At 38.3% G+C, this 12655-nt stretch overlaps 2 protein-coding genes across 2 annotated transcripts; both read left to right on the forward strand.

Annotated features, from left to right (window-relative positions):
- The first annotated feature begins 4357 nt into the window (after positions 1–4357).
- LOC112090909 lies at positions 4358–5685 on the forward strand. Its single transcript, XM_024163246.1, has 3 exons — positions 4358–4740; positions 4848–4931; positions 5139–5685. The coding sequence occupies exons 1-3, from the start codon at positions 4358–4360 to the stop codon at positions 5683–5685; spliced, it is 1014 nt and encodes a 337-aa protein (XP_024019014.1).
- Positions 5686–7917: 2232 nt separating this feature from the next.
- Positions 7918–10564, forward strand: LOC21405285 (reticulon-like protein B1). The gene is made up of 5 exons (XM_010094574.2): positions 7918–8221; positions 9188–9368; positions 9505–9646; positions 9823–9892; positions 9992–10564. Exons 1-5 carry the CDS (start codon positions 8017–8019, stop codon positions 10159–10161), a joined length of 768 nt encoding a protein of 255 aa, XP_010092876.1. The 5' UTR covers positions 7918–8016; the 3' UTR covers positions 10162–10564.
- The last annotated feature ends 2091 nt before the right edge of the window (positions 10565–12655 follow it).

Raw genomic sequence — 12655 nt, forward strand, 5'->3', positions numbered from 1 at the left:
AGTGGGGTGTGGGGGGCGCAGTCGGAGAAGAGTGTGGGCGTAACACCCTGAAGAACTAAATGAGATTAATTAAAATTTATTAGTGTGCCTGATCTGAATTAATTAATTGGTTATTAATTAATAAATGTTTCTGACGTGTAGAGTTAAATAATTCCAAGGTATTTAAATATTCTCAGTATTTACATTTTTACCCAGAAGAGTGTGTGTATCGGCACATTTCTGGGCTGCCTTTTTAATTTTGTGACACCTGTCCATTTCCTTTTCTTTTTGCTTTTTCCTTTTCTTTTCTTTTCTTCCTTTTCCTTGTCCTTCTCGTGCACTCTCTCTCTCATTCTCACTTTCACTCTCTTTCCCATTTTTGTCTCAAATCAAACCGAATTTGAACCAAAGGAAAATTTCAAGGAGTTTTCAACGCCAAGAGAAGGATTTGAGGTAAGATTTCTGAAAAACTTCTCTTGAATCTCTGATTTTTGGATTTAAAAACTTATTTTTGGTTCGAAATGGATTTTGAGTAAAACTATGGTAGAAATTGGAGATCTTGGGTTCTTTGAACTTGATTTAGTACCTAGAACCTGGATCTAGTGGTTGTCCCTTGAGATATTGTGATTTGGGACTGGATTTACAAGTTTTTGAACTGATTTTGTGAGTTTTCTCGCACTGGTTTTCTTCATCAGTTGACCTGTGCGGTCGACCGGATTGCATTGGCCTAACCAGTCGACCTGTTCGGTCGACCGGATTGCACACCATCAGTCGACCGGTGGTGTTGCACTGCTCTGTCACCGGTCAACCGGTGTACACGGGGTTTGGCTTGAAAATGCTGTTTTGACCCCTGATTTGGAGGAGAACCCACATTAGCTTTGTTTGGGGACCTAGAATGAATGGATTAGCATATTTAATCCATGTTTTGAGATTGAAAACCCTTGGAATGATGATTTGAAACATGAAATGGTTTGTGAAATCGGTAATTGAATTATGGCACACAAATAGGAATCAAAGGATATAATTGAGATTGAATTACTTTAGGAATGAGAATTGAATCCTAAAGAATGTCTTGTATCAGTATTAGCTGAGGACTCAGATTGAGTGGCTTAAGGAAGCGGAAGCCGGAAGAGTGCACCGGTTGCCACAGGTTTGATATTTACTAGGTAGGATTTCTATCCCTTTTCCTTGTGAGCCTGATTTTAAAAGAGTTTTGGCCTTTCAAATGTTTTAAAGAAAAGGGGATTGTTTGCGAAAGAAAAATATTTGAAAACCATGGCTTGTTGTAGTTCATGGAACCCATGACTTGTTGTAGTTCATGGGACCCACGACTTGTTGTAGTTCATGGGATTTTGATAAACGATTTCATAAAGTTTAATGAATGATTTCTTAAGATAAGAGATCTTGTGAATCGGTAAACTGGTTGATGGCCAAGATAGGATGTGGAGAGTGCATCCTTAAGGGCAGAACCCGAAACCCCGGGGGTGATATGGCTTGTGCACGTGGTTGTGTAAGCAATTTATCTTAGTATAAATTACTTGCTCATGCCTGTAATACGGTGATTTTCAATTATATTTCCTTTGAGAAAAATGATGTGAGGTTCCGGCTGTTGTGTCGGGACTGAATGCCATATTTTATTTAGGGCCCGTTTGAAAGTTGTATTCTGGATCATGATTCTGAGTCATGTGGGAGAATCCACGTTTGGAGGCCCAAAATCACCCATCTAACTCTGGGTCAAAATGTACTTTCTGGATCACTTTGAACCCGGATTTTAAAATCAGGACTGGCTCTGATTTAGCGTGTTCCTAAATCAGAGCACAGTGTTTACACAATATTTCCATGTGCTTCTGCTTCCCCGAGTAATGCCCCCCACCCACTCTACTGACCATTTCTCTCTTGGCCAGAAAATCCACAGCCTTTCTCGCGTGGGTTTGCAGGTGTCCAGGCTTTGCATTTTCTCCTCTCTTTTCTTTCGGCAATTCTCCTCTCCCCGTCGCTCTCTTCTTCGCATCTCAGGCAAACCCACAGTGGACTCCCCTCGTGGGCAGAGAATCTCCAGCCTTTCTCACGTGGGTTTGCAGGTCTCCAGGCTTTGCATTTTCTCCTATCTTTTCTTTCGATAATTCTCTTTTTCCCGTCGGTCTCCTCTTCGCATCTCAGCCAAACCCATGGAGGCCTCCCCTCTTGCCCAGAGAATCTCCAGCCTTACTCGCGTGTGCTTACAGGTATCCAGCCTTTCCTTTTCTCCTCTCTTTTCTGTCGGCAATTTTTTCCTCTTCCCGTTGGGCTCCTCATCTCCGGTAACCAGCCAAACCCACGGCGGACTCCTCTTCTCGAGTTGATGAGAAATGCTTCAAGTAAAGGGCTGATTGTGAGCAATCGACGGAAGCTCCACATTCGGTATCAATTTCACCGATACTACCAAAGTAAGGCCATTTATCGCCTTCGCCGAAGAGGTAATAGTCGGGAAATTTACAAAAGTCCTACATCCGTGTTTGGATCTCTGCCTGCGGTGTCCTTCATCTCTTCGTCAGACTCGAACACTGAAAATGTATGCCATTCTCACTTTAGATGCAATTTGTCTGCAAAGCTGAAAACCTGGAATGTGGGTAGTTCGAATGGCAGCATTTCTGTTTTTTTTTTTTTTTGCTTACATTTTTGTGAGATGCATGAAAATGATATGCACCGAATTTGGCCTTTCTGTGACTGTGAATCAGCAGAATATAGCATAGATAGGTGTGTTTTTAAATGAAATTGATATAGCTAGAATATACACTGAATTGACTCTGTGGGCTGAGTTGGGTGAAAATTTTTCCGAAACCAGTTTTTGACATCAGAAAAATTAATTTTGCCTCAACTGCTGCCATTTCTTCAGCCTCTCTGTTAAGTCTCCTCAGGAGGTTTTCTTCCTTCATGGCATTATGTACACGAGAAAATGAAATAAAATAGTGTAGTGCAACAAGTAAATAACTTTCAGACTGAAAAAGCCATACAACCATAGAATGCACAAGCATTGGACTAGATATGTTTAGTAGTGCACCAAGAAAATAAAAATTATTTGTGTCTTCCATGTTCGTGGGTGTGTTTTGTTGGTGGTTATGCATCTTAAATTGTTGTTGTAAGACCATGCCTTGTTTATGCATGCATTGGACTCCTCTTGCCTGTCCTATGCGTATGTAGATGCCTAAGAAAAATCCAGATGAGAGGCCGTTGTATTGGAGTCCTGCAGCAAAGGAGTTTCTACTTGAGCGACTATACGAATACAATGACATAAACCACGGGAAGCTACCAGGGAATCGTGACTATAACCAATGGGCTGCTTGGATGGCCACCTTTTTCGATGGATATGTACCCGACGGTGAACGTTTGAGGGAGAAACACCGCCGACTTGGCAACCTTTACTCAACGTATAAAACGTTGTAAGACCATACTGGAGTAGGGTGGGATCCTATCAGTAAAACTTTTACATGCTCGGAGGAACTACGGACATCTCTTTGCAAGGTAATATGTGTGATTCATTGCTCCTCCATTAGTGATAATACTAGGAGGTTACACGTTCGTAGCTAAGTATAACAAACTTACCAATTTCATTCTAATTTTATTAGAGACATCGTGAAGTGAAAACATTGTTCACACATGGTTGGAAGCTTAATGAGACGTACTTGGCGGCTATTTTCCTTCAAGAGTTATGGCGTCTAGTTCAGCCGCATATCACCATGTTGCCCATGTGGAGCCGACGGATGATGTTGCTGCTGGGGATGAACAACCACAACCTCACCAGAATGCTCCTTCCCAAAACAGTGATGATGATGAGATGCCTATTATGGCCTGCAGCAGGGGCTGCTGTTGCTCTGAATTTGGAGCACACGACAGGGGGGGTTATGGCCTGCTGCAGGGGCTGCTGTTGCTATGAGTTTGGAGCACACGGCAGATGCTATTTGGAAAATGGGGGCTGCTAATGCTCTGGAAATGGAGTGAAACCGCAGATGTGGGTTGGAAAATGAGGGCTGTTGTTGCTTTGCTTTATCTGGTTATGTATTTTTTTCTGTTTCAGGCGTTGTTCATTATGCTTCTACCTTGGCCTTTTATTTCTAATTGCTTATATATGAAATGCTATCAGCTGCTCACCTCTATTAACATTCATTCTAGACATTGAACAAGAGTGAAACCATGCCCATGATGATATTGTCACTATGAGGGTTTTTATTTAATGACAATGTTGTTGCTATGTGTTAAATTTTGAACCAACAGGATGCAGTCCAAAAATGAGGAACGCGATAGAACGGCCTCTTCAAGGCGTCGACAGAGGTTTAAGGCCGCAATAGGCGTTGCCACAACTGCAACCGCTTATTTGGCTACTTACATTGTATGAAGGCTAATGCACAATTCGGCATTAAGGGGCATAGACAAGGTAAATGAGCTGTTAGCAAACAGCAATGAGAATGCAATGTTCAACAAAGTGCGTATGGGACCACGTGATTTTATGATACTATGTGAAATGCTAACTGATAAAGGGTTGCTACGACCCTCATATAACATGAGCGTACCTGAACAATTATTTGTGTTCTTAACAATCATTTCACAAAGCCAAAGTAATCGTGAAGCACAAGACGCATGGCAACATTCAGGGGAGACAATATCACGTAGGTTTACAGAAGTTTTAGATGCTATTTGTGAATTAGAAGAAGAATTCATTAAGCCCCCAAATTATGACAAAGTGCCTAAATTTCTACGTGCCAACCGTCATAGATATGGTACATGGTTCGACTTAAGTTGTGTTGCTCTTTATCGTATTATTTTTAACTACATATCATTGATATTCTCATACATGGATAATTATGTTTATAACTTTTGTTTGAAATGGTCAGGACTATGTACGCGCACTTGACGGTACTCATGTACCTTGCACACCAATTGGTGTTCCTAACCCAGCGGCTTATCGAAATAAAAGGGTGTGAACTCACAGAACATATTGGCAGCCTGTTCATTTGATATGAAGTTCACATACATATTATCCGGTTGGGAAGGTTCAGCCCACGATGCTCGAGTGCTCACAGATGCGCTTGAGAATCCTAGGTCTAAGTTCCAACGTATACCACCAGGTTACACTTACCACTTCTCCTTATGTCTATTTATTGTTAATGACCTTCAATTTGCAGCCTAATTTGGATATGCTACACAGGAAAATACTATCTTGTTGATGCAGCATATGCGAACAACGATCGATTTCTCGCTCCGTACAGAGGGCGGACTTACCATTTGCCAGATTACAGAATGAGAAGTGGTGAATTTCGGGGACCTAGGGATATTTTTAACTACAAACACTCATCATTGAGAAATTGTATAGAGCGAACATTTGGAGTTTGGAAGGCTAGATTCCCTATCCTAAGGCAGCCTAATAATACATATCCAATGGATAAACAAGTGAAAATTCCAGTTGCCTGTGCAATACTATATAATTTCATCCACATGGTTAATGAGGGGGATCCACTTCTAAGTCAATACGACCGGGATGGTGTACCTGTAAGTGAAATAGATCCAAACAATGAAGATGAATTTGATGACGATGACGATGATGACAATGTCCCTGAAGGCCCAGTTGTAACAGCAGGTACTGTTAGTCGTACAGAGATGGGTCGTTTTAGGGATCGCCTTGCAAATGAAATGTGGGTAGAATACAAGGGTAGCCGTGGAAGACAAGTGTGAACGGAGCGAGAAATCGATCATTGAAGCAACTTCCTTTGTCTTGACTTTAGCGGTATGTAAACATGCATACAAAACCTTTTTTCTTGTTTTTTTTTCTTTTTTTTTTGTCATCTCAATTGACATGTTCTTAATATTGTCTACCTTATTCCAGGAAGAGCATGAGATGATACTAGAAACCCGAGAAAATGCCGGATATTGATGCAACTTGTCCATTTGTAGTGCTAATTTGCACTAGGCCCGTGCCGTTTTAGTTTGCTTTAGGTATGATTGATAAGAAGGCAATTATAACTTATAATAGCTCCTGTTTATGTAAAATTTGAAATGGTAGGTCATTCATTGGTGGCCTCTTAGGTGGCATTCATGGTGTTTCCATGTCCAATTTTGTGCTTTGTTAGCTTTTTAATTGCCTATGCCTGGATGGAGTGCAAATTGTTATTTGATGGCTATATCCCATTTGTGAACTTCATAGATTTTGCTGAGCTAGGTATGTTATAAACACGTTAGGTATTACATATATATATATATATATATATATTTACAAGAGACATGTACCATTATGCTCGTGTGTCTGGAAAACACGTTCTTGAATGTTTCCCCGACTTCAGCCTCTGATAGCTGCCATGGGTTGGGATTTGTTTACAAAAGTTCGTGTGTTTGCATTTATTTGTGTATTCATGTATTCATTATTGTAAACAAAAGTTTTTGACGTTCTTAATATTTCGTGTGTTTGCATTTATTTGTCTCTAATATTTCATTTTCTTACTTATATACCAAATTATATTTTTTAAAATTACACGTAACGTAATTTTTAGGGTCAAAATGTGGTTATTATTTTTGTAATGGTTCAAAATCATAAAACAATACAACCAAACACTAGTTCGAATCATGATTCATGTTAGAATCAGAATCATACTTGCACACATCCAAACAAAGGTTCGAATCATCATGAATCATGATTCAAATCATGAATTATGATTCTGAATCTAAAGACTCAAATCACCCTGATTTCAATCCTTATACCAAACAGACCCTTACTTATTTACTCGCTTATTTATTTATTCATTTATTTATAAAGTTATTTCAAATTATATCCTACTGGGCCTTTCGCTCACATTTTTATTGTTTTGTATATATTAAACCCCTCCCAGGCGACTCTAGGAGCGGTGCGGAGTAGTTGGATTATTTACTACCATTCGATCAAGTGAGGATTGTGTTCATCCTCTTGGATATATGTAAGAATTTATAGAATTATGTAAACTCTGATATTTGGATTTCTAGACTGTGATTGATGTATGTAATGTTTTATTTACATGTCATGTATGTATGATGATGAAAGATCATGTGGATAGATCCTGTAATTTATTTTAATTGAGTGTAGGGCTCGCTGGGGATTTCCTTTATTTTAATGTGTTTAACCTCTAATCGAGCTCCATGTCACCGACCCCTACTTCGGGGCGTGACAGTGTGGGGGGGGGACATAAGAAAAAAGAGAAAATGAAAAGGGTGTTCTTAGTTTTGATTTTGAAAAAATGGGTCACCAAACGACAATCTGTGAAGCGTTTTCATTTTTATTTCTCGAAAAACGTGAAAAACGCTTTTAAAAATAAAAACAAACACACTATATGATTCATGATTCTGATTTTTAAAATTTAAATTTTTTATAAAAAAATATATTATAATAAAACTAAAAATTTTAATTTTAAATCAAATAGAATTCTTAAAACAAACGGTCATGCTTTTTGGGTTCAAATCGCATGAGAACTCTCCAACCAAAGCAGCACTAATATAAATTCTCTTACTTACGGTCTTACCCTGAGGAACGTCCTCATCATAGCTACCGTAGTAAGCGTCCCACCAAATAAAAATTTCACCCATAAACCCTGACGTGAAGCCCACTTACCTGTGGACCCCATAAACCACGCCAAAATAAAGAAAATAAAATAAATAAACAGCATTTTCCTGTCCGTCAGTTCACCGTCAGGCCTGCCCCGACTTTTTAACAAGCTGACGCCACTTGTCCCCTCGCCTTTCAAACAGGTCGGTGACTTTCCCCAATCTCCACCGCCCAACTCTCTCTCTCCTCCACGTGCGATCACCAATCAGACGTTAACTCCTAACGCCGTCTCCGAACCAAATTTCGAGTAACTGCTTCAGAGTCTGACCTTAGCTTCGGACTTAATGGACAAGATCAACGGTCCGGATCTAATCTCGCTCTTCGCACCTTTTATATACGCCCCAAAGGGGCCTCAGCCCCGAAAACCCTACAAACTATTCTTCATTTTCGCGCAAATTCTGTGATTCTGTGATTCTGTGGATCGGATCGGAGAAATCATGGCGGAGCCGTCGGAGAACGCGAAATCGACGGTGGATTCGGTGATTGAGAAGATCCACGGTGATGATTCGTCTTCGTCGTCGTCGGAATCGGAATCGGAATCGGAAGCCGTGAAGCCCGAGTCGCCGTCGTCTGTGAAGGCCAAGATTTTCAGGCTGTTCGGTAGAGAAAAACCGGTTCACCAGGTTCTCGGCGGTGGAAAGCGTAAGGATTTACAGGCTTTTCGTGTGGATTTTATTCGTGTTTTGTATTTTTGTGTATGTGGATTGTTTCTGGATGTTAATGTTGGATTATTAACTGTTTTGATTTTAAGGTTATTAGATTTTTGGTTTGGAGGGCTTAACTATGTTTGGATGCTTAGAAAAAAGGAGAAAATTAAATAGGATGTTAATTGAGGAATTTATTGCCGCGCAAGTAGATTTAAGGAAATGAAAATGCGTATATGATGTTAATTGAGGAATTTACTGTTTCTCGTGAAGATTTAATTAAATAAAAAATGAGAATGATGTCATTTTTTTTTTTTGGTTTCAGGAGCTTAACGTACTGATGTTTTTCCTTCGTGATTTATTTGTTCTATTATGTGGGATTAACTAGTGGATTCTAACAGAAGAATATCAGCTTTAATCATTTTAGAATAATCAGACTTTTGTTTGGATTATGAGAAAAAGTGGAAACTTAGTATGCTCTTTATCGTAAAGTTTATTCATTCACAAGTAAATCAAGCAAATGAATATGCGGATATTGTGTTATTATATCGTATTTTCATTTGAAAAGAATAGCGCAATAAAGTTGCCCTCCATTGTTTCATCGATGTATTTTATTGAAAATATTGTTTCTCATTATTTTTAATTTGAAAAGTTATAAATTAGAACGTACAAACGTTTTCATTCATAGTTTTAGTCCATAAATTTTAGAATCTTATACTGAATTATTTCCTCTTAATTATTGAACATTTGAACATTGTTTGTTATTATTCCTGTTGAAAACTCCGGTTAATGAGGGGTATACATGCAATAGAGTTTTCTGTGTGCATTAAGGATTAGGACTCAAATAATGCAGTTAGAAGAAGGACACATTAGTTTTCTCGTTGTTTTGAGCCAGATTTTGTTGGTATTAATATAATTGTATCCCTGTTAAAGTTTTCTCAATTTTGGTACTTGCTTGGTGCAGCCGCTGATGTGCTTTTGTGGAGAAACAAGAAGATTTCAGCAAGTTTTCTTGGTGGAGTAACTGGAGCTTGGGTCTTTTTTGAATTACTTGAATACCACCTACTTACTCTTGTCTGTTACACTTTGATTGTTTCTCTTGCAATCTTGTTCCTATGGTCCAATGCCCATACTTTCATCCACAAGTAAGATATTATTGTAATTTCATTCTGTGGTCCAATGCCCATACTTTCTTCTTTCTCGCTCTCTCTCTCTCACACACCTTTTTATTTTTATTTTTATTTTATTTTTTGCAATTGCCTAATTCGTATTGTATTATAGGAGCCCACCTCGCATTCCTGAAGTTCACATTCCAGAAGATCCATTTCTTCAAGTTGTTTCTGCACTTACTATCGAAATCAACCAGGGTTTTGCAGCCTTGCGTTCTATTGCATCTGGCAGAGACTTAAAGAAGTTTCTTATTGTATGTGCTGTTCGTCTCTATCAACTTCTTGTAAAAGATACTTTATCTTAACAGGCTCAGACTTCGTTGTCTTTTTGAATGATTGAGAATTTCATTAAATTGCTGCTAGACTTATGCTTTGGTGGTTTTCTACTTTTCCCAAGTTCAGTTTGATAACCTTGTTTCGGATTGAACAGGTCATTGCTGGCTTGTGGGTCCTATCAATCGTTGGGAGCTGGGCCAACTTCCTGACTTTGTTCTACATATGTATGATCCAAAACTCACAACTCAATTTCAAAGATGCATACTATTTACTATTTCATTTGGTATCATACTAAATTTTTGCTCTTCTGCAATGGGAAACAGCTGTGGTGTTACTGCACACAGTGCCTGTTCTATATGAGAAGTATGAAGATAAGATTGATCCGCTCGCGGAGAAGGCGCTGATCGAGTTGAAAAAGCAATATACAGTTTTTGATGAGAAGGTTTTGAGTAAGATCCCAAAAGGTCCGCTGAAGGGCAAGAAGAGGGCTTAGAGAGAGGATCTGGATGCCTGACATTTTGGTAAAAACAACTCGGTTTTGTAGCTTGTGATGCTCAACCTTTATCTCTCTGTTACGTAGGTCCCTTTCTTACTCGCATGCACCGCCTTCTTTCATGGAAGCCCGCCCCTGCTCTTCAGAGTGCTTGGTTTGCCTTTGGATTTTTGTTATCTTTAGTTTTCTCCTTCCTATTTGTAGATTTTATCTATGCTTTTGGAAAGGGTAGCTTTTAGAAAGCAAGCACCTTAACCATGTTCGTATCCGTTTTAAGTTTATTAACTGGATATTGACGGTTGCTTGTACATGGATTGTCTATTAAATATTGAACATTAATGGTTTTCAAGCCTTTTGTTTTATTTAAGCCGGAAAAAAAAAATCTTTCTTGTTTGGTTGTCAACGCTAGGCCTTCAATTCTTCCTTGTCTAAAAGCTTTTACTGGCAGAGCTTGTACCGTAGAGTTAAAACTGAAATGAGTCGAGCTTTTGCTTGTTTGTGCTAGAATACGTTGCCGAGTAAGAGTGATTTTACAAAAATTTGTAGGTTTCGGCAGGGCTTCGGTTTCTAACTCAAACTGATCAGTCATGTTGGCATGATAGTCGTTTTTTTTTTTTTTTTTTGGAATAATGTTACTATGCTGTTGCTGTTCAGATTAGTTTTTTTGCCATTTGTGTTTTTTGATTTTTTTTCCCTTTTTTATAGCTTAAATAATCGAGTTATTAGAACCATCAGGGCTTGGTCCCCATATTTCTTTTAGTTAATTTAGTTTGGCTAAACTTTCCTCCTACTTAAAAAAATGTTGACAATTCATAATTTTTAATTCTGATTCTGATGTATAAAATTTAAATTTTTTGAGAGGAAAATTTTGTAGTATAATTAATAATTTAAGTTTTAAATAATATGAAACAAAAAGGTTTTTAAGTCTTGTTTGTTTTGTGTGAGTTTTTAATTTGTTTGTTTTGTGTGAGTTTTTAATTTGAGTTGAGATGTTATATTTTTTTTAAATATTTTAATATTTTTTAAAAATTTTAAACCGATGAAAACTGAAAATTCAAACGTGAGGCATATCTTTTCGTCAAAAGTTTTTCCGTTTGTGGTTTCATGACATGTAGTAATCAATTGTACTCCTTTTTACATAAAGATCTCTATGAAAAAAACAAAAAAAAAATTGAAAAGCCAAGCCCTAATGAACCGGCAGCAATCTCTGCTTGTGAGTCAAACAGGAAAACATAGTACCTTTACCGACCAAAATAACCCACCATCTTGATTTCATCTCCATGTAAGAAACCTTTGTCGCATGAAGAAATACCAGAGGTATGGGCCTGATGGGGTGGTGGGGTGAAGTGTCAAGAGTTTGTGGATTTGTAGCGATGCTTGGGCGGAGTTAGTAGATCTAGCCGGTGTTTCGATGAGCTGGAGCTTGAAAAAAGAATTAGTAGATCTGGCCAACAGAGGAGAGGATGATGGAGGATCTTGGCCGTCAAGTCCCGAGGGTTGGCGTCGGGATTGGTGGGGTTGAACTTTGTCAGACCCCATGCTATAAGCCAGCCCCGTAGCTCCCACCTCCATTCTCGTCGAATTTGTATCGTTGCAAGCCTAGATCTTCCTCGTGACTGTCCCACCAAGAGAAGCCATGTTTCCATCTGCACAGAGCCTTCTACTGCGAGCAACCCCCATTGCAAGTACCCCTCTGCAAGCCTGGATTACTTTTTATCATTTTTTCCGGTCTGCTCTTTACTTTGCCTTTCTCCAAAACCTTAGATGCTTATGTATTGTGTTGCCTAGATGTGTTTGTGTTGTTGAAGTGGAGATATGATCTTAGTTGTAGTTTGAATTTCTGATTTGTAGATATGTTTGTGTATCTAATTTGATTGCTGATTTTATTTTTTATTTTTTTTTACAGATGATTTCTTTTTTGTTTTTAGCATTCTTTTTAATTTAATTTTTGTTGAAATGTATAAACTTTTATTATTTTATTGTAATACCCTCCTACATTAGATCACATGAATTGCGCATAATCATTTATTCTATAAACTTGATGAGAAGTGGATAAGAAGAGTTGTAATTGCCATATTTTAAGAATTTGAGGGCCATGTTTTCTGCAGTGTTTTCATAGTGTTAACTGAGGGTTCTTTTTTTTTTTTTTTTTTTTTTGGAAAAAAAAAAGTTCCCATTAGCGTGGTTGTAGGACTAACAGTGTTAATAACTCAAATTATTGCGATATTTTATTTAAGCTTCACTTAATAAGAATCTCATTATTAGGACAAAATATAATGAAGAAAATGTAAAACCTCTCCACTTCAAGCACTTTTCGGCCAACCTAACCTCCATCCCTTGAGATGAATTAAGTAGTACATGAATATTCACATTTCGGCTTGATCTTTAGGCCTTACTCACCCTTTGTGGACGAACCTTGCAAAGGAATCTTTAGGGCCTGTTCTTTTGGCGTTTTTGAGTTATGTAACTTGAGTGTAGATTTTAAGTTGAGTTT

The sequence above is a fragment of the Morus notabilis genome, unplaced genomic scaffold (genome assembly GCF_000414095.1).
Source record: "Morus notabilis unplaced genomic scaffold, ASM41409v2 Scaffold594, whole genome shotgun sequence".
In the NCBI taxonomy this organism is placed as follows: Eukaryota; Viridiplantae; Streptophyta; class Magnoliopsida; order Rosales; family Moraceae; genus Morus; species Morus notabilis.